At 42.7% G+C, this 25,149-nt stretch overlaps 1 protein-coding gene across 1 annotated transcript; it reads left to right on the top strand.

The window, feature by feature from the left end:
• LOC139383311 (prepronociceptin-like) lies at nt 1-25,005 on the top strand. Its single transcript, XM_071127792.1, has 3 exons — nt 1-186; nt 19,301-19,450; nt 22,929-25,005. The coding sequence occupies exons 2-3, from the start codon at nt 19,325-19,327 to the stop codon at nt 23,547-23,549; spliced, it is 747 nt and encodes a 248-aa protein (XP_070983893.1). The 5' UTR covers nt 1-186; nt 19,301-19,324; the 3' UTR covers nt 23,550-25,005.
• The last annotated feature ends 144 nt before the right edge of the window (nt 25,006-25,149 follow it).

The following is a 25,149-nucleotide window of genomic DNA, read 5'->3' as shown; positions in this document are numbered from 1 at the left end:
GTGATGAAAGTAAAAGCGGGATGCAGGGGGCTGCACCAAAGGGAGGCGTGTGTCCCTCTATAAGAGGTCTGAGCAACAGCCTGTATGTATAGATGAAATACACTGAGATAGAAGACAGGACACTTACTAGATCTACTGTAGACCTAAATCACCCAAAAGACCTACGCCCAAACGCCTCATACACAGGTAAGTCTGACCTTACACCTTCGGACTTTGGCTTAAGATGTGGGAGTGGAGGAGAACTCACCTGGCTTGGTTTGAGATGGGACCCTTCCCTGACTGCCACTGAAGGAGTTTGGGTTCAGCTTTAAACCCGAGAAGTTGCCAACGGCTCAGTGCCGTTTGGCATATCTTATGGCGGCTAGTTTATTTATAGTATGGCATGTGTTGGGAATTGGGTTATAAGGGTTCATTAGTTTTGAGCAGCGTATCATTTCTCTCTGGGTTTTCGTTGAAGTTGGGTGGACTTTTCCACACTGTCATTTAAATGCGAGGCATGTACATTACACCTGAAAACTAATGAGAAGAACTGAAAAGAGGGAAATGGAAAGACCACAACAATAAGTTGGTTGAATTTGTCTGATAGATGTATCTGATGTGACACAAACACATAAGGAGAAAAGCAGAAAATAATGTTGCTCATACTGTCATTTCATTCACTGAGAATGTGAAGTAACATGGCAATATATTACAGCAACTTGTTAGTGTTATCTTCTTAGCGATTTAATTGGGTTGTGCGGTACATACCTCGGGGAGTTTTGCGATGTGTATCAAGAGTAATTGCTAGTAAACACTCACCGCTTAAGCCAAGCACTCTTTCTCGTTTATTCCCTTTGTCTGCGCTCTTTCTCTTTCTGTGCTCTCCTCTTTGGGTGCACTCTTTCTTCCCCCCTTTTCTTTCGCTGCTATCTTTCTTCAATGTCTTTCGGTGTTGTTTTTCTTTCTGTGCTCTTTCTATCTCTTCCCGGTGCTTGTGGCACAGTTAAAGTCCTGACCCATGACAGGAGCATATTTTTGCCATTACTCTCATTATTATCCTATTGGTCCTCAAATCAATGCATCTCCACAGAGACGATGCAAGACTATTATTTTACACAGTTAATACCCGAGGGAGAAGATTAAATGTTCAATCTTTATGCTTAGGTGCAAAATACTAGCTGCAAATACATGTACTGTTGATGATCTAATGAAGGTAGAGGATGAACCACATAGCTGCCTATAATGCCTGCGAAAGCTCGGGGGCAGTTTCTGTTGCTTTCCAGGACTCAGTTTGTGTGTTCTGTCAATGGAACACCACCACCACTTAAATTAGTGGCTATCTACAATTAATTCATTCCTGCCTTTTAATTGGCTTTGATTAAACTTGTATATTTTAAAGGTTAATTCCAAACCTGGTTTAACAGTGGTTTGTTTGATGGAGGGGTTTTCCTTTGAATATCAGTCAATATCAATTTGGGTTTATTTAAAGGAGTTAATCAGGATTCCCAACTCTTAACGAGCTTTTAACTGATTATTGGCTTAAACTCTACATGACTAACAGCCTCTTGGGCGATAAAGGCTAGTTGATGGGCTAATACTGGTGCTTCCAGAGTGGTGAAGGCACAGAGGGACCCAGGAGGTCAGATTTAAAGCTGCACATCGACCAGAGCTGCTATCGGTCAAATTTCATTACAGGCTGATATTTGAGAGCACAGCAAGACTCTACTTAATCAAATGATCTTTATATTTTTCTCAAAAGATACTCTTTATAAACACTGTGAACCTGAACATAATCCAAATAGGCTTTTTCTAGGATGACATTTTTTCATTTGAAATTCCTTAAATTAATGAAATAATGTATTATTTCCTTTTAGCATATTCCTGAAGACTTGCATTAGCTCCCCAAGCATATGCTTAGGCTTTAGCTCAGTGGGCATGTACAGCTTCATGGCGCACAGACGACCCTGGTTAAAAATCCAGTCGGTCACATATGAGCCGTGACCAATATTATCTTCTCAGGGACCAGGTTTTTCTGCCGTTATGTCTTCACTACACCGATTAGACTCAGAATGTGTCTGTGTGTTTGTGCGCTTGTGTGTGTGTTTGCGTGCATTTTATTGTCTGCGCGTGTGTGTAAGAGAGAGCGAGAGGAGTGTATAAATGTTATTTTAAAGGGATTCCAAGACAATTAAACGCTGTCTCCTCAGACCTGCGGGCAGAATAATTCTAAGCGTTCCCCATCCGGCACGACACAGATTTGCGGAAACTGGGAAATTAGCCCTTGATTAGCTCTCTTGTTGTTCTTCTGTGCAGCTGTTTGAATGGGCCTCAGCATCAGATAGAGACACAAAATACGTTCTACTCTTGAGTCATGTTAATGACACGGTTTATGTTATGTTGTAATAGTTGAAAAGTTGTTGGAAACCCTCAAATATAGTTGTGGATCAGTTGTGTAGTACTACCGGCAGTACTAGGCAGCCACTCAGTCTGAGGAGAAAAGAGAGTCAAGACTAACGGCATCCATATCAGGAAGTCGTCAAACTGCATTCCTAATATGTACTCCGTCAGTGGTGTAGCGGTAAAACATATGGTTGGTTATGTGAAAAAAGTAACACTCTCCATACTTAATATTTTTTGTGTGAGTTTTATTTTTTAATATACAACACAAAAGAAAACACTAATTATAAAAAAACATTCTCAAAGATGGTGTCACGATCGTTATAATGATTGGACCAAGGTGCAGCGTGCGTAGAATTCCACATGTTTAATAATGAATAAACTCAACAAACAAGACAGAAGAAAAACGAAACGTGCCGTTCTGAGCTGCTCACAGGCAGCTACACAAAAACAAGATCCCACAAAACACAAAGGGGAAATGGCTGCCTAAATATGATCCCCAATCAGAGACAACGATAAACAGCTGCCTCTGATTGGGAACCATAACAGGCCAACATAAAAATATAAATCACCTAGATGACGCACCCTAGTCACACCCCGACCAAACCAACATAGAGAAAGAAAAGCTTTCTATGGTCAGGGCGTGACAGATGGTCAACAGACAATTTTCAAATTCTGTCAAATGTGTCTGGTTTATGTTTGATTTTGTAGTATATATATATATAGTCTAATGGCATGTACAGTACCAGTCCAAAATTTGGACACACATACTCATTCAACGTTTTTTCTTTATTTTTACTATTTTCTACAATGTAGAATAATAGTGAAGACATCAAAATTATGAAATAACGCATGGATTCACGTAGTAACCAAAAAAGTGTTAAACAAATCAAAACATATTTTAGAATGACAGCTTTGCACACTTTTGGCAATCTCTCAACCAGCTTCACCTGGAATGCTTTTCCAACAGTCATAAAGGAGTTCCCACATATGCTGAGCACTTGTTGGCTGCTTTTCCTTCACTCTGTGGTCCAACTCATCCCAAAACCATCTCAACCATCTCTTGAGGTCGGGTGATTGTGGGGGCCAGGTCATCTGATGCAGCACTCCATCACACTCCTCCTTACACAGCCTGGAGGTGTGTTGGGTCATTGTCCTATTGAAAAACAAGTGATAGTCCCACTAAGAGCAAACCAGATGGGATGGAGTATCGTTACAAAATGCTGTGGTAGCCATGCTGGTTAAGTGTGCCTTGAATTCTAAATAAATCACTGACATTGTCACCAGCAAAGCACCCCCACACCATCACACTTCCTCCTCCATGCTTCACGGTGGGAACCACACATGCAGAGATTATCTGTTCACCTACTCTGCGTCTCACTAAGACCCGGCAGTTGGAACCAAAAATCTCAAATTTGGACTCATCAGACCAAAGGACAGATTTCCACGGTCTAATGTCCATTGCTCGTGTTTCTTGGCCCAAGCAAGTCTGTTCTTATTATTGGTGTCCTTTAGTAGTGGTTTCTTTGCAGCAATTTGACCATGAAGGCCTGATTCACACAGTCTCCTCTGAACAGTTGATGTTGAGATGTGTCTGTTACTTGAACTCTATGAAGCATTTATTTGGGCTGAAATTTCTGAAATACAGTTAACTCTAATGAACTTATCTTCTGCAGTAGCGGTAACTCTGGTTCTTCCTTTCCTGTGGCGGTCCTCATGAGAGCCAGTTTCATCATAGCGCTAGATGGTTTTTGCGACTTTACTTGAAGAAATATTCAAAGTTCTTGACATTTTGCGGACTGAATGACATTCATGTGTTAAAGTAATGATGGACTGTCGTTTCTCTGTTTATTGAGCTGTTCTTGCCAGAATATGGACTTGGTATTTTACCAAATAGGGCTATCTTCTGTTTACCACCCCTACCTTTCCACAACACAACTGATTGGCTCAAACACATTAAGAAGGAATGGAATTCCACAAATAACATTTTAACAAGGTAGACCTGTTAATTGAAATGCATTCCAGGTGACTACCTCATGAAGCTGGTTCAGAGAATGTCAAGAGTGTGCAAAGCTGTCATCAAGGCAAAGGGTGGCTACTTTGAAGAATCTCAAATATAAAATATATTTTGATTTGTTTAAAACCTTTTTGGATACAAAGTTCAGCAAAAAAATAAACTTCTCTTTTTCAGGAGGGTCCTGTCTTTCAAAGATAATTTGTAAAAATCCAAATAACTTCACAGATATTCATGGTAAAGGGTTTAAACACTGTTTCCCATGTTTGTTCAATGAACCATAAACAATTAAGGAACATGCACCTGTGGAACGGTTGTTAAGACACTAACAGCTTACAGACGGTAGGAAATTAAGGTCACAGTTAAGTTAACTTAGGACACTAAAGAGGCAATTCTACTGACTCTGAAAAACACCAAAAGAAAGATGCCCAGGGTCCCTGCTCATCTGCGCAAACGTGCCTTGGGCATGTTGCAAGGAGGCATGAGGACTGCAGATGTGGCCAGGGCAATAAATTGCAATGTCCGTCCTGTGAGATGCCTAAGACAGCACTACAGGGAGACAAGACGGACAGCTGATTGTCCTTGCAGTGGCAGACCACGTGTAACAACACCTGCACAGGATCGGTACATCCGAACATCACACCTGCGGGACAGGTACAGGATGGCAGCAACAACTGCCCGAGTTAGACCAGGAACGCACAATTCCTCCATCAGTGCTCAGACTGTCCGCAATAGGCTGAGAGAGGCTGGACTGAAGGCTTGAAGGCAGGTCCTTACCAGACATCACCATCAACAACGTCGCCTATAGGCATAAAACCACCGTCGCTGGATCAAAAAGTGTTCTTCACTGACGAGTCGCGGTTTTGTCTCACCAGGAGTGATGGTTGGATTCACATTTATCGTAGAAGGAATGAGCGTTACACCGAGGCCTGAACTCTGGAGCTGGATCAATTTGGAGGTGGAGGGTCCGTCATGTTCTGGGGCGGTGTGTCACAGCATCATCGGACTGAGCTTGTTGTCATTGCATACAATCTCAGTGCTGTGCGTTACAGGGAAGACATCCTCCTCCCTCATGTGGTACCCTTCCTGCAGGCTCATCCTGACATGACCCTCCAGCATAACAATGCCACCAGCCATACTGCTTGTTCTGTGCGTGATTTCCTGCTAGACAGGAATGTCAGTGTTCTGCCCTGGCCAGCGAAGACCCCGGATCTCAATCCCATTGAGCACGTCTGGGATCTGTTGGATTGGAGGGTGAGGGCTAGGGCCATCCCCCCCAGACATGTCCAGGAACTTGCAGGTGCCTTGGTGGAAGAGTGAGGTAACATCTCACAACAAGAACTGGCAAATCGGTGCCACCAGATACCGACTGTTACTTTTGATTTTGACCCCCCCCCCCCTTTGTTCAGGGAGACATTTTTCCATTTATGTTAGTCACATATGGAACTTGTGGAACTTGTTCAGTTTATGTCTCAGTTGTTGAATCTTGTTATGTTCATACAAATAGTTACACATGTTAAGTTTGCTGAAAATAAACGCAGTTGACAGTGAGAGGACGGTTCTTTTTTTGCTTAGTTGCTGAGTACATGATTCCATATGTGTTCATTCATATTTAAACAAATATATTTTCACTATTTTTCTCAAATGTAGAAAATAGTAAAAATAAAGAAAACTCTTGAATAGGTGTCCAAACTTTTGACTGGTACTGTAGGCACGGTAGATAGTTCTGTCCTCCAGTTTGTTATTAAGGGTGGATATGAGGCATTCCAATTCTTGGCTATAATTCATTTTTTTGCAATTAGACTTAGGTTACAAAACTTTCTCTGATATTGATCACCAGTATTTACATATCCAACAAACATAATCGTGGAGATGAATGGATATAAATTCCTAGACCTAATGAAATGATAACACATACATTATCCCAAAATGGTGTCAGTTTGTCACAGGACCACAGCATATGTAATAGGGTTCGTTTGTGCGTTTTGAATCTCCAACAGACATGTGACATTTCTGGGTGCATTACATTCATTTTGGCAGGAGTGTAGTAAGTCGTATGAGTTATCTTAAATTGCGGTAGTTTATGTCTTACGTTGTAAGAGCAGGTATGAACACTTTCACATATACTGTTGAAGTCGGAAGTTTACATACACTTAGGTTGGAGTCATTAAAACTTGTTTTTCAACCACTCCACAAATTTCTTGTTAACAAACTATAGTTTTGGCAAGTCAGTTAGGACATCTACTTTGTGCATGACACGATTCATTTTTACAACATTTGTTTACAGACAGATTATTTAACTTTTAATTCACTGTATCACAATTCCAGTGGGTCAGAAGTTTACATACACTAAGTTGAATGTGCCTTTAAACAGCTTGGAAAATTCCAGAAAACAATGTCATGTCTTTAGAAGCTTCTGATAGGCTAATTGACATAATTTGAGTAAATTGGAGATGTACCTTTGGATGTATTTCAAGGCCTACCTTCAATCTCTGTGCCTCTTTGCTTGACATCATGAGAAAGTCAAAAGAAATCAAGACCTCAGAAAAAAATTGCAGACCTCCACAAGTCTGGTTCATCCTTGGGAGCAATTTCCAAATGCCTAAAGGTACCACGTTCATCTGTACAAACAATACTATGCAAGTATAAACACAATGGGACCACGCAGCCGCCATTCCGCTCTGGAAGGAGACACGTTCTGTCTCCTAGAGATGAACGTACTTTGGTGAGAAAAGTGCAAATCAATCCCAGAACAACAGCAAAGGACCTTGTGAAGATGCTGGAGGAAACAGGTACAAAAGTATCTATATCCACAGTAAAACGAAAACCTACTATATCGACATAACCTGAAAGGCCGCTCAGCAAGGAAGAAGCCACTGCTCCAAATCCGCCATGAAAAAGCCAGACTACGGTTTGCAACTGCACATGGGGACAAAGATCATACTTTTTGGAGAAATGTCCTCTGGTCTGATGAAACAAAAATAGAACTGTTTGGCCATAATGATCATCGTTATGTTTGGAGGAAAAAGGGGGAGGCTTGCAAGCCAAATAACACCATTCCAACCATGAAGCACGGGGGTGGCAGCATCATGTTGTGGGGATGCTTTGCTGTAGGAGGGACTGGTGCACTTCACAAAATAGATGGCATCATGAGGAAGGAAGATTATGTGGATATACTGCAGCAACATCTCAAGACATCAGTCAGGAAGCTAAAGCTTGGTCGCAAATGGGTCTTCCAAATGGACAATGACCCCAAGCCGATCTTCCATTCCAGTGTTTAATTGCTATATTGTAATTACTTCGCCACCATGGCCTATTTATTTCCTTAACTTACCTCATTTGCACTCACTGTATATAGACTTTTTGTTTTCTTTTGTTCTACTGTATTATTGACTGTATGTTTTGTTTATTCCATGTGTAACTCTGTGTTGTTGTATGTGTCGAATTGCTACGCTTTATCTTGGCCAGGTCGCAGTTGCAAATGAGAACTTGTTCTCAACTAGCCTACCTGGTTAAATAAAGAGGAAAAATAAAATATGTAAAAAATATGTAAAAAATTCACCCAACTTATTGTGGGAAGATTGTGGAAGGCTACCAGAAATGTTTGACCCAAGTTAAACAATTTAAAGGCAATGCTACCAAATTCTAATTGAGTGTATATAAACTTCTGACCCACTGGGAATGCGTTGAAAGAAAAAAAGCTGCGATAAATCATTCTCTTTACTATTATTCTGACATTTCACATTCTTAAAATAAACTGACCTAAAACAGGGTATTTTTACTAGGATTAAATGTCAGGAATTGTGAAAAACTGAGTTTAAATGTATTTGGCTAAGGTGTATGTAAACTTCCGACTTCAACTGTATATGACCAATGGTTTTTCCACTCCCAATCTGTTTCCAAGTTCTTCCTTTTTCCAGGTAGAGTTTCAATCAACACTTGATATAACGTGGCAATCAACATCTTTTGGTTCTTTCAGTATTTTGTTCTATGTTGGATCCCTTACGTCCATCCAGATTCTGTTGAAGTGATTGAATAAGAATTCTGAGTTGTAATTGATTGAATGACAATAGAGATCCATCATAGTACACATGTAAACAATGAATGATGCCACTTTGGAAGCAGGACTTAAAGGTGTTGTCATCAAACTCTAGAGGTAAGGTGGGGTTATTCCAAATAGGGGTGCCTGGTGGTATTGGTTCTATGGTGTACATTTTCCGAAATACAAACGGAATTGAGAATCATTTGGATTGCATTTTTTCTTCAATGCCTTGGACCCGAAGTCGTGAATATACAGTATTTTAGACAGTATGGTATACTATTTGTGGCTTCAATACTTTCAATAAAAAAAAATTCACAAAAGGTGTGTAAATGGCGTTTACATGTTTTTACCCTGCCCTACACAGCTGGATACCATATAGAAACGTTTTACATGTTTTTACCCTCCCCTACACAGCTGGATACCATATAGAAACGTTTTACATGTTTTTACCCTGCCCTACACAGCTGGATACCATATAGAAACGTTTTACATGTTTTTACCCTCCCCTACACAGCTGGATACCATATAGACACGTTTTACATGTTTTTACCCTGCCCTACACAGCTGGATACCATATAGAAACGTTTTACATGTTTTTACCCTGCCCTACACAGCTGGATACCATATAGAAACGTTTTACATGTTTTTACCCTCCCCTACACAGCTGGATACCATATAGACACGTTTTACATGTTTTTACCCTCCCCTACACAGCTGGATACCATATAGACACGTTTTACATGTTTTTACCCTCCCCTACACAGCTGGATACCATATAGACACGTTTTACATGTTTTTACCCTGCCCTACACAGCTGGATACCATATAGACACGTTTTACATGTTTTTACCCTCCCCTACACAGCTGGATACCATATAGACACGTTTTACATGTTTTTACCCTCCCCTACACAGCTGGATACCATATAGACACGTTTTACATGTTTTTACCCTCCCCTACACAGCTGGATACCATATAGACACGTTTTACATGTTTTTACCCTCCCCTACACAGCTGGATACCATATAGAAACGTTTTACATGTTTTTACCCTGCCCTACACAGCTGGATACCATATAGACACGTTTTACATGTTTGATCAATTGAGGAAGAAATAAGAAATTAGTTGACTGTTTTTGTAATATTAGCTTCGTTACGTTGTGCCCTATGGAACAGTGTCCTAAATCTCCCTAGAAAAATGGATTGTTCCTCTTCTTTCTAAGTGGCTCATCCTTGTTGGATAAATTGGGAGCTGAACAGAATGACATGCAATGACATGTGTTTGGAGGGAAAATCAGAGGTCTGTATCTCTCCATTCCCCTCATTATTGACAGCTCATGGGGTGTTCTTTGATAAGGGGTCGGAGGTCGTGTGTGTGGTGGTGAACACCTGGTGAGGACTAGTCTAAACTCACAGGATTAGAGTGTGTTAATCCAATCATAATGCCACAACTCAGTTGGGCTCCTCTCTCTCTTTGTGTGTTTCCAGGATCTTATGAGATCTCTCTGTCCCGTTTATTATCCCTTTCTACAGTCAGGGATGAGGTGTTTGCAAATATGTGTGCTTGTGTGTGGCTGTGTGCGTGCGTAGGTGTGGACATGCATATACACATTTGTGTGCATGTGTTTGCGTATATGTGCGCATGTGTTTAACACACCTCTGAACTGCCTCACCTCTACTCCTAACCTCCAGTGAAGTGAATTCATCTCAATAAAGAGAGAGATTGATTTAGGTCCATGTGATCTCTTAATGCCTTCTCCATTAGATCAGCCTCTGCCACGTCATGGTTGTCGCAGCAAATCAACTCTGCTGCTGCCTCTCACTGCATCACAGGTCTGAAGTGTGTCATGCTATTATTGATATATACACCCATCGGCCAGTTTATTAGTTACACCCATCTAGCACCGGGTCTAGTACCATTGCCTCCATAACAGCCTGACATTCTTCGGGGCATTTCTACAAGGTGTCCACAAGGATGTTGGTCCATACTAATGTGATGGCATCATGCAGTTGCTGCAGATTGGACGGCGGTACTGTAATAGTGCCTGTGTGTAAGACAAGGACAAAACAAATGGAAAATGAAAAGTGGATCGGCGATGGCTAGAAGGCCGGGGACGTCGACCGCCGAACGCCGCCCGAACAAGGAGAGGGACCGACTTCGGCGGAAGTTGTGACAGGTACATTCAGGACTGCCACTGACTGGATTTTTTTTTTTGTCGCACCATTCTCGGGTAACCCTAGCATTTTTTCCACCTGTGTTTTATGGGATATTGTTTTGAGTTAGTGCATGTTGCACCTCTGTTGTTACGGTTCGTTGTTTGGTTCATTTATTATTTGTTGTTTGTGTGCATTTTCAATGAAATAATATGTGGAAAGCATATCACGCTGCAGCTTGGTCCGATATTTATTCCAGCGAACATGACAGAATATCCCATCAAACCAGGACCAAGCAGCGTGCCCGAAGAGGGAAGGATTTCTGGACGGGAAGAAGTGATGGGGAGATGCAAAACCCTTCCTTGGCAACAGACAGAAGGAGATTATGGAGGACAGCGATGACGACAGGGTTCGCGGCTACAGAAAGGCCAAGGACAACCCCGTTTTTTTGGTGGGGGAGCACATGGAGCTGGCGGCTGAGCAGAGGGAAGAGCCAGAGACTGTCAGGGAGGCAATGGCGAAGTTGGGAGAGAGTGAGATGAGAGAGATGTTGTGCAAGTGTGTTCTGCTCAACATCCGACCAGAGGATCCGGTTAGCAGTCTGGTGCAACCTGTGCCGGCTCCACACTTCTGGCCTCAAGTGCACCTCTCCAGTCCGGTACTTCATGCGCCTCCTCCTCGCATTCTCCCTGAAGTGCGTGTCCCCAGTCCAGTACGTCCTGTGCCTGCTTCTCGCACTCTCCCTCCGGTACGTCCTGTGCCTGCTCCCCTCACTCGCCCTGAAGTGCGTGTCACCAATCTGGCACCACCTGTACCGGTTCCATGCACTAGGCCTCCAGTGCGCTTTCCCAGTCCGGTGCGTCCTGTGCCTGCTCCTCGCACTCGCCCTGAGATGCGTGTCACCAGTCCGGTGCCACCTGTACCGGCCCCATGCATCAGGCCTCCAGTGCGCCTCCCCAGTCCAGAGCTCCAGGTGACGGTCCCCAGTCCAGAGCTTTCCGCGACGGTCCCCAGTCCAGAGCTTCCGACGATGGTTCACAGTCCAGAGCTTCCGGCGATGGTTCACAGTCCAGAGCTTCTGGCGACGAGTCCCAGTCCAGAGCTTCCGGCAATGGTTCACAGTCCAGAGCTTCCGGCGACGTTTCACAGTCCGGAACCTCCAATGACGGTCCACAGTCTGGAACCTCCTGAGACGGTCCACGGTCCGGAACCTCCTGAGACGGTCCACGGTCCGGAACCTCCTGAGATGGTCCACGGTCCGGAACCTCCTGAGACGGTCAATGGTCCGGAACCTCCTGAGACGGTCCACGGTCCGGAATCTCCTGAGACGGTCCAAGGTCCAGGACCTCCTGAGACGGTCAGCGGTCCGGAACCTCCTGCAACGGTCAACGGTCCGGAACCTCCAGCTCCATGGCCGGAGCCTTCCCCTGCGCCGATGCCCAGTATAAGCATGGCGTCCAGTCCAGCTCCAAAGCCAGAGTTTTCTTCTGTGTTAGTGCTCAGTCCAGACACAGCGTCCAGTCCCGCTCCATGGCGGAAGCCTTCCCTTGCGCCGATGCCCAGTCCAGGCACGGCGTCCGGTCCAGCTCCATGACAGGAGCCTTCCTCTGCACTGATGTCCAGTCCAGATCTGGTGCCCACTCCCGCTCCATGGCAGGAGCCTTCCTTGATACCGAAGTCCAGTCCAGGCACAGTGTTCAGCCCTGGTCCATGGCTGGATCCACGGGATGAGCGGGTTCTTCGGCCCGCACCAGAGCCACCACCGATGCTGGTGGATCCGCGAGCTGAGTGGGGGCTACGACCTGCACCAGAGCCGCCACCGCCACTACTCACCCCACCCTACCCTCTGGAGTCCGCACCTTTGGGGGTGGGGGGGTACTGTCATGCCCTGACCATAGAGAGCCTTTGTTTTTCTATGGTAAAGTAGGTCAGGGCGTGACTGGGGGGTTTTCTAGTTATTATTTTCTTTCTGGGGTTCTAGTTTAGTTTTTCTATGTTGGTGTTTGGTATGATCCCTAATTAGAGGCAGCTGGTTATCGTTGTCTCTAATTGGGGATCATATTTAAGTAGCATTTTTTCCACCTGTGTTTTATGGGATATTGTTTTGAGTTAGTGCATGTTGCACCTCTGTTGTCACGGTTCGTTGTTTGTGTAATTTATTCTTTGTTGTTTTTGTTTTTGTTTTCAATGAAAAAATATGTGGAAACCATATCACGCTGCAGCTTGGTCCGATAATTATTCCAGCAAACGTTACAATAGTCAATATACCTAATGAAATAATGTGTTAGTAATCCTGCTACAATCATGCAGTAACGTTAGTGTACAGTCAGAAAGTAGTTTAGCACTTAAACCGGCTGGCCCAAAAGTTTACCTTGACTTGGAAGAGTTCCAATGTTGTGTTGGGTTGCCAGTTAGCTGACGTTAGCATCCCTCTGTTTGAGCAGGGTGTTTGATTAGGCTAAACTAGCTAGCTGTATTTGCTAGCTAAGTAAGTAAGTGAAACTCAAAGTGAAAAAAAATGTTGATCTCTCTCTCTCTTGCTTCTCCTTAATTTTGGAAGAAATACATTTGTTCAAAACTGTTCAACTATTGTCTTTCTCTCTCTTTGAGTCAACTACTCACCACGTTTTATGCAGTGCTAGCTAGCTGTAGCTTATGCTTTCAGTACTAGATTCATTCTCTGATCCTTTGATTGGGTGGAGAACGTCATTTTATGCTGCAAGAGCTCTGATATGTTGGAGGACGTCCTCCGGAAGTTGTCATAATTCCCGTGTAAGTCTATGGAAGGGGGTGAGGACCATGAGCCTCCTAGGTTTTGTAGTGAAGTCAATGTACCCAGAGGAGGACGGAAGCTTGCTGTCCTCCGGCTACACCATAGTGCTACGCTACAGAGTGCTGTTGAGGCTAAAGTAGACCTTAATTTCAAAATAGTGTGTTTTAATCAATTATCTGGTGATGTGATTATATTTAGTACAGTTTTATATAACAATGATAACTTTTTAATGTTGAATTATTTGTTCTTTAAATAAAATTCACTGAGGAGGATGGTCCTTCCCTTCCTCCAATGATGAGCCTCCACTGCTCTAAGTTAATATCAATCTATCGCTATATTGATCCGTGGTGCTGTGGGACCAATACTGATGTGATTTTACAGGGTGGAAGATGATACATTTAACTGATAGTTAGTGATGTATACTATTGATACAGAGGCTGATGTTTGGCATGGTATATCGACGTTTGTCACTGATCCGCCCTCGTTCATCGATAAAGTTGTAATGTGTTGAAGAATATTGTCGTGACTGGCATTCTCGGTAGAGGTTGTGGTTGTTAATTTCCCTCAGTACCATTCTATCCTAATATCTTGTCTTTATTGTATCCATTGAAGTAGACACGGACCACACAGGATGTCAAGTTGAAGCACCTTGTTTACATTGTTTATTATTTTCAATCATAATCTTCTTCGTCTGCTATGTGGCATGTAAAGGCAATGTTTCTATGTTCGCGGAGACCGCATTTCCGGTATTCACTGAATATGTCGGCTCCATCAGAAAATACCTTCAAATGGTGCATAGCAGACAATGCGCCATCGGATTGAATCCCAGCCTTCCCCAGAACACTGGTCCTATTCCTTTGACTGTAGTGGGAGCAGACAGACAGAGTCAAGAAAGACACAGACCCCATGGATCATTTTTTGGTTATTATTAGCAGGTCTAGCAGTCAGATTCACCAGAGGACTTTGATAACCCAATTACTGTGTTTAATTAAGTGATTTACTCAGCAATAAGCCGGTTAATTAAACAATTATAGCTGGGCTATCTGGAGAGGGGGACCTGCTGATGAGCTGCAGGTGTGAAGGAGGGAATGAGAGCGTGAGGGAAAAACTCTGCAGATACTGGGAAAATAATATTTCATACAGTATTGTGCCTGGCAAAATCGTGTGTGTGTGTGTGTGTGTGTGTGTGTGTGTGTGTGTGTGTGTGTGTGTGTGTGTGTGTGTGTGTGTGTGTGTGTGTGTGTGTGCGCGCATTCTGCTCCTGTGGTACATTCCTTTTCTAATTGAGGGATGGTATAAACCTCTTAGATAGTGCCAGCCGTAGCCTTTTTAACCTCTGATCTCTTACATTACCTCTCTTTGCCTCACACACAGGTTCGGTTCGCTTAGGGCCCCAGACCAAAAAAATGAAAAAAAAAATTGTTACGTTAACCCGGTGCAATTTTGAAATTTGGTTGTGCATCAGCAGTTTTTATTTAGTTTTTTTCTTATTATGTCAGTCAATGACAGTCCTTCAATCATCCATATCAGCTAACAATTTTTAGATTGGTAGTTAGTCTAGTCAGCATGCAGGGCACGTGCCCAGGAGCCCTGATCTCTAGGGAGCCAATATTGACTTTGTTATTCTCACTCAGCTGCAGTGCCTTCAGAAAGTATTCATACCCCTTGACTTATTCCACATTTTGTGTTACAGACTGAATTGAAAATTGGTTAAATGAAATAGAAATACACGAGAGAGATAGTGCCGGCCCTTCTCGCACACCACTTATGTGGTGAATAGGATGGGGTGAGAAATAAATGTGTGGGATTGGGGTTCCTTTCCCTCTCTCTCTGTGGAACACTGAAGCTGGCTTGAGTTTCAACTGTAAAGTATGAGGCTCATATGGTGTTAGACTATGGAAGTGTATGTCAGAAGACATCCAAATGCCCCTATCTCAAAAGTGTTGAATGATCTATGCCAATATTGGCAAACAGTTCATCTATCCTTCACTCTCTCTCTGGCTGCTGTATCCAACATTTAATTCCATTTCAGTCCAGTTTGAATGTTCATCATGTTAGACACGTCGTTCCACAGAAGAAGGTTCTGGACAAAGTATTTGAATTTGAACCCATTCTGATTCTATGGTTCCGGATGAGTTAGTGTTCCGGCCACATCATTGGTCCACTATCTCTCTGTATCTCTCCATTGTTCTCTCAACACTTTCCTCATTACCGCAGTGTCCTCATCAAGGCCAGGAAATGTAAAATAATTTACTAATCTCAAGGAAAGTGTTAAATCCGGATTATTCACCCATGGCTGATTCTCCTACAGCATTTTGTCTGTCTAGGCCTCTCCCTCCTATTACAAGGCAAAGTGATAAGTTCAACTTATTTGCAAATATGTCTTTGTTTTCTCTTATCATAGTTTTCCTGTGCTTGTAGAGAATTTTCTGACAATAGCTGTAGAGGGCTTTTGTGCAGTAGCTGAAATTTCTCTAAATATTTTTCTTTATCCATGCTTTTCATTTGCAGTGCCACACTCACAACCTGTTGTGATGTCATAATGCACATAAACAGAATTGTTCATGCGTTTATTTATTCTTTCTACTCCATTTCTCTTCCTGATTATGCATTTCTGTCGATAGGGACATTGTCAATCATACTGGATGTGTGTTTCCCTGGTCCCACCATACCACACACACACACACACACACACACACACACACACACACACACACACACACACACACACACACACACACACACACACACACACACACACACACACACACACACACACACACACACACACACACACACACACACACACACACGAGTGCTCAATGGAGCTTGAGAACCCAATGGTGCTTTCAGCACAAGGCTCATTTGTCAATCATATCAGTGGCTCAAACCCAGTGGTATTTACACTGGTACTGGCATGGCTGCTTTGGTCTGATCATGAACCCTCATAGAGTTGGTCTCCGTATTTCATATCATGGATGTATCTGACCCCTGCATACAATAAACAGTATTTGTGGGTAGGTAAGAGCACGTTAGAATAACGTTCAGTAATAAACCATTTGAAAGTAATGAACAAACAGTTCTCACTATGTATTCATTATTGCTCTCACAATTGTAAATGTTAGTAAGCTAGTTATTCACGTGTGTATAAACAACTTTTAAATTCTGTATTAATGATTCAAAGGATAATTCATGAGATGTTTAATATAGGTCCTTATAAACCATTTGCTAATCATCACTAATCACTGGCAAGTGTCTTCACTGACATTTTCAACCTCTCCCTGACCGAGTCTGTAATACCTACGTGAGAACCTGATGCTCCTTCAGGTGTCAAAATGAACATGTCAAGGGTTAAAGAAAAAGCACCCAACACAGAGGACGTTTAAGGAAATATATTGAACATTTCACTTGCTGAACATTTCAAGTGCAGTGTTACCTCTGAGGCTTGGGCTTTCCTTAACTCATATCAATCCCATATCCCCTTTTCTCAAATCCGGAGGCTTTGAGGCTAGAAACACTGCTGATTTTCATTCTTAATTAAGTGCATTTCTTGAATTTTTCGAGTGACTTCACTAATTCAACGTGGTCCTTCGAGCCAGATAATCAAGGACTGATTTCAGACCTGGGACACCAGTTGAGAAGACTCTCTGGCCAACCAGTGATATCAATCAATTAATCAATTACCTACCAAGTAGAAGAAGAAGAAAAAACAGTAGGACACTCCAGACCTCCAGGCTGATTCTTTGTGACATTTGCGAGCAAAAATGCTTGATTTTGCTACGGAGATTCTGACATTTTGCATGGCAATACGCAATTATTTTATCCAATTTGTCGTGAAAATGCGCTGACGAGGGTGTTTATTTAAGTGTGGCTTGATTGAACTATATTATACAGTAAATTTGCAGTGATTGGTTGAAATTGCGAGCCCTCTTTTTGTACTGCGGTGATGGGTCCGTTTTATGTGATAATGTTGCAATGATTTGATTATTTTGTGCCATGACTGGCCAAATTTGCAAGCCCTCGCATAATATGAATGGTTGATTTTGCTAAACAAATTGCAATCGCAGAATTTGCGGAATCCTGGAGGGACTGATGTACTGTAGATAGTCTATAGAACCTCCTGGGATACACAGAGAACATCATACTTCAGCCTCAATCTCATTACCTTCCCTTCAACCGGTCTTCCAATGTCTAGCCATGAGGAACGAACCAAGCTATCTCCTGCAAAAATCTATGTAACTTAATAAGGTGGTTTTAAAACCACACCATCTGCAACCCCTCCTTTGTCCGCCCTGCCCGATCCCCTCGTATCGTATTTGTAATTCACTCCCCTACATTATAATCACTCGCCACCTGCCGGCCTTTCTTTAGCTGTTCCACGGGACACCATTAAGTAGAAACTCACTCAAGGAGGATATCGATTTGATGAGGAGTGGTGAAGTGGCTTTTGTGTCTTGACTGAGTTAGAGGAGGGTGGCCGAGAAGAACAACATGTCACAGTTTTGGACGTGAAAGAGATGTGTTTCTACTGTTTGTAGTAGAAGTGCTGATTCTACAATAGAGAGAGGCGATTGGAAGTGTCCAAGTTCACTGCAATGGGGAATAATAACCAGTAAACACTACAGATTGTTCATGAAATACAGGCACTCTCTTGTACTTCCCTCAAGGGAATGACGTAGAGTAACAGCAATGGACAACACATTGTACTTTCTTATACTTTGCAGTACTAGTTCCCCTTGGGGTCGCAGGTGAATGGTCAGCGCTTTCTGGGTATGTACTGTTCTCAGTGTATATCCATGTCTCATACAGTAGAGACTTCATTTGTTGTATCCATTTCGTTTCTATGAAAAATAAATAGGAACGGTTTGAGATGCTGCACTGGGACCTGCATTTTGCATTGGAAGCACTGAACTCAATGAAGTACTTGAAAAACTGAAAACATAAAAAGGGGTATGAACTGTTCTCGAAAGGAGAGAAACTACTTTCAAGATAACTGCTTTTCCCTTTCTGTGTTCATTCACACATGATGTTCTACAATCGCACTCATCCTTTTCCAACTACCGTTTATCTATGCTAAAGCAGTTTTTAAAGAGTGTAGGTAAGCTGCTCTCAGGATATGAATGATAACATTGAATCATCGTTACTGCAAGTTAATAAAATAGTTCAGTACAATTCAAATTCAAGTTTAATCTCTAATTATTTTAATTCTATAATAGTTACACATCTATTAATTGCAGTTTTTGGGCATTTGTGTGTGCGTCATTGACATATACATGGTGTGGTCAGTGATATCATGCTTGCGTGTGTGTGTGTGTGTGTGTGTGTGTGTGTGTGTGTGTGTGTGTGTGTGTGTGTGTGTGTGTGTGTGTGTGTGTGTGTGTGTGTGTGTGCATCAGTGCATGGGCATATTCCTTGTTCTCTGTTTGTTACAAGTGCAACACAGCTTCGGATTCCTCTCTCCATATATCTCCAATCTCTTCCTGATGACTAATCCAGTAAAACAAAGACTCCGAAATGCATCAATGCTTCCGAAATGCTTCAATGCTTCTGAAATCACCCCGTTTCTTTTGGCCATTGTGCTCCCTCCCATCATGCCATAAGCGCTAATTCAGGGTTCAATTAAGGCGATGATGAGTTTGGTTAATGATGCACAAACAGCTGTTGTGTGTCTTACGTCGTTGTTGTCACAAAACAGCGGACTGGTTCACTGCCAAGGTTGATACAACTCCCAGATAAACAAAAGCTTTAGTGTTTATCACTTATCTTTGTCTGTCGGTCGGTCGGCCATGTCTGTCTGTGTCCTTGTATTTCTCTCTCCCCCCAATTCTCTCTCTCACTCCTTCCTTCCCTCCCCCTCTTTCAGTCTGGCTGTTCACTGTGAATGATGACTGTGCAGAAGACCGTGAATTGACCTCTGACCTCTCTCCTGTGTCCTGTCCCAGGTTGTCCTATCGATACTGAGGACAATGAAGACCCCCCTATGGGCCCTGTTGCTGCTGTGTCTCTGTGTTCCGGGACACTGTAGTGACTGCCAGGAGGACTGCCTGGCCTGTAGCCACATCCTACCCCAGGAGATCAACTTTAACACACTGGTGAGGGTCTCTTAAGCCACCAACAACACCTATCCTCCATCCGTCTATCACTCTGTTCTTATACACTGAACAAAAATACAAATGCAACATGTAAAGTGTTGGTCCCATGTTTCATGAGCTGAAATAAAATATCCCAGAAATGTTCCATACGCACAAAAAGCTTATTTCTCTGATGTGCACACATTTGTTTACATCTCTGTTACTGAGCATTCATTTCTCCTTTTGCCAAAATAATTAATCCACCTGACAGGTGTGGCATATCAAGAATCTGATTAAACGGCATGATCATTACACAGGTGCACCTTGTGCGGGGGACAATAAAAGGCCACTCTAAAATGTGCAGTTTTGGCATGCTGACTGCAGAAATGTCCACCAGAGCTGTTGCCAGAGATTTGAATGTTAATTTCTCTAGCATAAGCTGCCTCCAACGTCATTTTAGAGAATTTGGTAGTACATCCAACCGGCCTCACAACCGCAGACCACGTGTGTGGCGTAGTGTGGGCGAGCGGTTTGCTAACGTCAACATTGTGAACAGAGTGCCCCATGGTGGGGTTATGGTATGGGCAGGCATAAGCTACGGACAACGAACACAATTGCATTTTATCGATGGCAATATTGAAGGCACAGAGAGATACCATGACGAGATCCTGAGGCCCATTGTGAGGCCCATTTCCTTTAAGGTATCTGTGACCAACATATGCGTATCTGTATTTCCAGTCATGAGAAATCCATAGATTAGGGCCTATTGAATTGATTTAAATTGACTGATTTCCTCATATGAACTGTAACTGAGTAAAATATTTGAAATTGTTGTATGTTGCGTTTATATTTTGGTTCAGTATATGTCTCTATTCCTCTTATCTGTCTATGTCTAACCCTGCCTCAGTCACATAATGCCCCAAGAGATCAACTTCAACACAGATTAAATCCCCTGTTGTCCATCTCGCTGTCATAATCTAGATCTGGTTATGACACCTGTACTATGTCAGATATAGAGTTGAATTGTATTCAATTCTGAGTTTGCATTTCAATATCACACTTTATATACATCACATAAGACTAAAATATAACAAAATTGTTTAACATAGGAACACCGGATTTTTAAAATATTTTTACATACACTATATATAATGTTTATTAATTATGAAATTATTACAAATACTAACGTTCCACCCATGAGGCCTCTAGAGGGCGCTTTTGGTCACTCGACTGCAGGAAAGGGGTACTATCTCAAGGAACTCTGACTGTGTTACCAGTGGACTGACTGAATCTAACAGTGTTTTAAATTGTATTTTTAAATCATCAATTTATGTATAATAAATTACTGTGTGTGTTTATTTCATAAAAATAACTCAAAATATATCTGTGATCATTTATTTCCCTGAGCCTCCTTGTGCTCTTAAAATGCTCAGTCTGATCGTGTGGGAGTGTTGATACAAATGTAAAATATTTACATACACAACCATGATTGGCGGATAGGATCGTCTAGACTCTAGAGCCTACCTGTTTAACCCTTCAAAGTAATAAGATACAAATGGTCATTGGTCAGAATAATCACATCAGATTGCGATGTCATGCTTGTGGGCCAAAAACTCCATTCCACCTGAACAGGCTGAAAATCCACGTGTTTTTTCAAATTTTTTAATAAACTCTTACACTGAAAAGGAAATATCATTTTCACAACTTCTGAGTGTTATTTCCAACCTCATAGTGTGGAAATATAAAAAAACAGGAAAAGCACTGCCCCTTTAATAGGTTGATTGTCTGTGGGGTGATAGAGCTAATTCACTCAGGAGATGCTCCTTTGGCTTTAAACAGCTTTGGTGATTCAGTTAACTTAGAGCGTAGGCTAATTATGCACACACAATAAACAGCAGCTGGTTGGCCCACTGCCACCGCCTGGAGAGATTGATGATGTCACAAATAGAGCGCTCGCCGTCGTCAAAGACGAAGAGAGATTGGGACCCCCCCATAGAGAAACACGCATGCATGCGCACACAGACGCACCTACCATCTCCCTCACTCCCCGCACCCCTGCATCCATCACGCTCTGCCCTCATCCTTCTCTAAAACGACCCTTCCCTCACCACAGTCATTCTCCCCACAATCTATCTCCTATATTGTTGACGATATCTGACTCTTAGCATTATGCCCTCCCAGCCTCCCGGCATCTGGCTTTTCATTTGCGCTGGCTAATTGATTCCTGAGGATAGAAGTGAGTGTTCTGCCCTCTCCATTCTCTCCATCTCACTGCTGGAGGTTTAGCGCACCACCAACCCCCCTCTTTGTCTAGTTGCTTCAGTGTATTCTGCTACGTACAAGCCGGAACGGCTCATAGGAGCAGGAGCTTATCTCCTGTTTCTGTAGCGTGAGGCAGCTTGATGTACAAGTACACCCTATGGACAGGACGCATGTCTATCGCAGGGCCTTACCCCAGATCTATCATCTCCCTCACTTCTTTGTACATAGGGTCCCATGTTTTATATTCTTTGGTATGACTCGGCACCCTGAGATAAGGATAATATTTGTGTGTGTATGTGTTGATAGCAGGTTCAGCTCTGATGTGGAGAATCTCCACTGAGAGACTGTGAGACTAGACTGTGATGCGTTCAGAGAAACCCCAAACCCACTGACTGATTCTAGATATATATTCACACAAAGACCATTTAGATAGCATGGACGCCATACTAATTCAAGGTGAGGTATTTGTAAGACAAAGAAAGGACTATGTTCGGGCGAGAGAAGAACAGTACGATGTCTTCATGGGCATCATAAACATTTTGCTATCATTCTTTAAAAAATACATATACTGTATGTTTTATCACATACACCAGATAGGTGGGTTGAAATGTGTTGTTTTACAGGGTCAGCCATAGTAGTACGGCGCCCCTGGAGAAAATTAGGGTAAAGTGCCTTGCTCAAGGGCACATCGGCTCGGGTTCTCGAACCAGCAATCTTTCGGCTCTAGCCTGCCACCCTCACAATGGGAATCCCAGTGTCTGACGGTGTATCATCGTCTATCTCAATGAAATGCATAAAGCCATTTTCACGTCAGCATTTGACAGAAAGTATACTGGTGCCACCTTATTTGGGGAGGACGGGCTTATAGTAATGGCTGGAACTGAAAAAAATGTAGTGGTATCGAACACATCTAGCATGTGGTTTTCATGTGTTTGGTACAATTCCATTAACTCCATTCCAGCCATTATAATAAGCCATCCTCCCCTCAGCAGCCTCCTCTGCTCTGTACAGCCCCTGGACAAAGTGGTGACTGGGGAATGAACCAATAACTAACAAATCATAACTTTGGTTTGTCCTTTCCTTCTTTCTTTCTTTCTTTCTTTCTTTTTCTTTCTTTCTTTCTTTCTTTCTTTCTTTCTTTCTTTCTTTCTTTCTTTCTTTCTTTCTCTCTCTTGCTCTCTCTCTCTCTCTCTATCTAACGATCATGTGCTCTGTTTTCCTCCCTCTCTCCTCTCAGGTATGTCTGGTGGAGTGTGACAGTAACGTCTCCCCTGCCTTCATTTGGGACCTGTGTCGCAAGGTCTTGGCACCGCCACAGTTACCATTCCTGTCCATAGGGGGCGCTGACATGCTGAAACGGGCCCAGGAGGAGGTGGAGGCCATGCTGCCAGAGGAAGAAGAGGAACAGGGGGATGAGGGGCTGATGTACCCAGCAGCCCTGCAGAGGTTTGACCACGTGGCCCGTGCTCTGGGGACAGACGAGCTGGGCAGTGAGAGACAGCTAACCCTCGCCGATGCTGCCTACAACTCCCAGCTGCCCCGGGAAATGGAGGAAATGGACGAGGAAGAGGAGGATAGCGCGACAGAGAAAGAGCAGGACGGACCGGCAGGGATAAGTTTGTCAAAGCGCTTTGGGGGGTTCCTGAAGGGAAGGCACGGCTACAGGAAATTGATGGGCCCTGGAAGGCCCTTGCAGAAGCGCTACGGCGGGTTCATAGGCGTCCGGAAATCTGCCCGCAAGTGGAACAACCAGAAACGCTTCAGTGAGTTCCTGAAGCAGTACCTGGGCATGAGCACCCGAGCCAGCAAGTCCTACAACAGCTACTCCACTGACATCACCCAACAGAACGAGGTGTAGCCATGCCCAAAGCAACCGTATCCCTGCCATAACCTAGCAAACCCCAGACCCTCCCCTAAATATTCAAATCCGTCACCACGGTGATGATTAAACTTCTGTTCTGAACACAACCTCTCATGAAAATCCACACTGGAGCATTATAGATTCAGTCTTGTATATTTCTCATTGATAGCGATATCAACATATCATGAAGAAAAGCTAAAAAAAAAAAAAAAAAATGTAAAAAATACAATGTATACAGCTATTAATGGTTTATCAGAGAATCACTCTGGATTATTATTATAGTCACACAAACACACTTTATTCGCTTTGCTTTTCCATACTGTATCTGTAATGTAACTTTTCAAACAAATTTTGCCTTCATCAATCTTGGCTATTAGTATTACATGGGAAAATTCAGTGGAAACTTCATCGATTTCAATGACTTACTAGTGAAGTTTTCATTGATTTTCTGAACCATCCACAAAGTTTCTAAACCCAGAGCCGCAACATCGCGAGACTTCGGTAAACACTTTCGAAACAGACCAAGCAGACCAAGGTTTGGGGTTTGAGAAGTCAATAATGAGATAAGTGAAAAATTATTCCTTAGATGTTCATTTAAACACTCTAAAGGCACAACCTAGATTCGAGCCAATGTCATAAGTAGTTGAACATGCTATTACTCCAACCTCGTAAAAGTGACAAACTGGCACGTTTTTATTTTTACTGCATATCGAAGGAGTGCCTTTAATTTGACAGGTTGCACATGCGCATTTCTGCGCGAGACGACCGTTAGACCCGGATGACGTGTTTCTACGCCGGAGTTTAGCTAGCCAACGTCGCCATGACATCGCCTACAAGCGTTATCGGGGATGTCTTGGAGAAGCCGTTTCTGCCTATCGATAGGCTACTGTACTGCCTTTGGTACATCAGTACATGAGAGAGGGAGACTGTCTTTGGCGGATCAGGGCGTCACTCTCTTTATAGTGCTACCCTCTAGTGGCTGACCAAAAATGATCTTTCAGATTTCCAATTGAAAATGTGCTACTACTATACGTTCATGACTATTTGATATATAACACAAACTCATTATTGGGTGTGTGGATGGCTCAATTTGTAACCTATTGACATGTTCAGAACTTCTTAATATTCTCTAAATATTCTCCAAACTTCAATATCAACCCTGATAGCGTCTACTATAATTTGGTACAAAACATCACAACAAACTATTCCTACTGTATAAGACTGCAGGAGGTTATCCATGCTCATATACAAATGATCTGTTGGCAAAACTAATGTTCTGATTTGAAATTAACCTTGGCTTGTGTTTGTTGAAGCAGACACAGATGTAGCCTACTGTATGTGTGAACAGTGTTCTTTTTCTTTACATTGTTATTATGTGAAACAATTTTGTTGTGCAGTATAAAACCTGTAAATAGCAGAAATTGAACATATCAATAAAGATAGTTTACTATTTCTTTTGTGGCTTGTCATGCAGCAAATGATTCTGTGTCTTGAGGTGTTTTGTTCCAATGTTCTAGAATGTTCACAAGATGATGACATCGGTTTATACTGTATCAATCCCACAACACCCCATTTATTACACAGAACATCATCATAT

This window comes from Oncorhynchus clarkii, chromosome 25 (assembly GCF_045791955.1).
Source record: "Oncorhynchus clarkii lewisi isolate Uvic-CL-2024 chromosome 25, UVic_Ocla_1.0, whole genome shotgun sequence".
Classification (NCBI taxonomy): Eukaryota; Metazoa; Chordata; class Actinopteri; order Salmoniformes; family Salmonidae; genus Oncorhynchus; species Oncorhynchus clarkii.
The sequence above is the reverse complement of the archived record's forward strand: the minus strand, read 5'-3'. Positions and strand labels throughout refer to the sequence as shown.

Excerpts from the sequence above, each read along its gene's own strand:
- LOC139383311 (XM_071127792.1), top strand. The coding sequence starts at position 19,325 with ATGAAGACCCCCCTATGGGCCCTGTTGCTGCTGTGTCTCTGTGTTCCG. Across the intron at positions 19,451-22,928 it reads AGATCAACTTTAACACACTG|GTATGTCTGGTGGAGTGTGA; the intron begins GTGAGGGTCTCT and ends CTCTCCTCTCAG.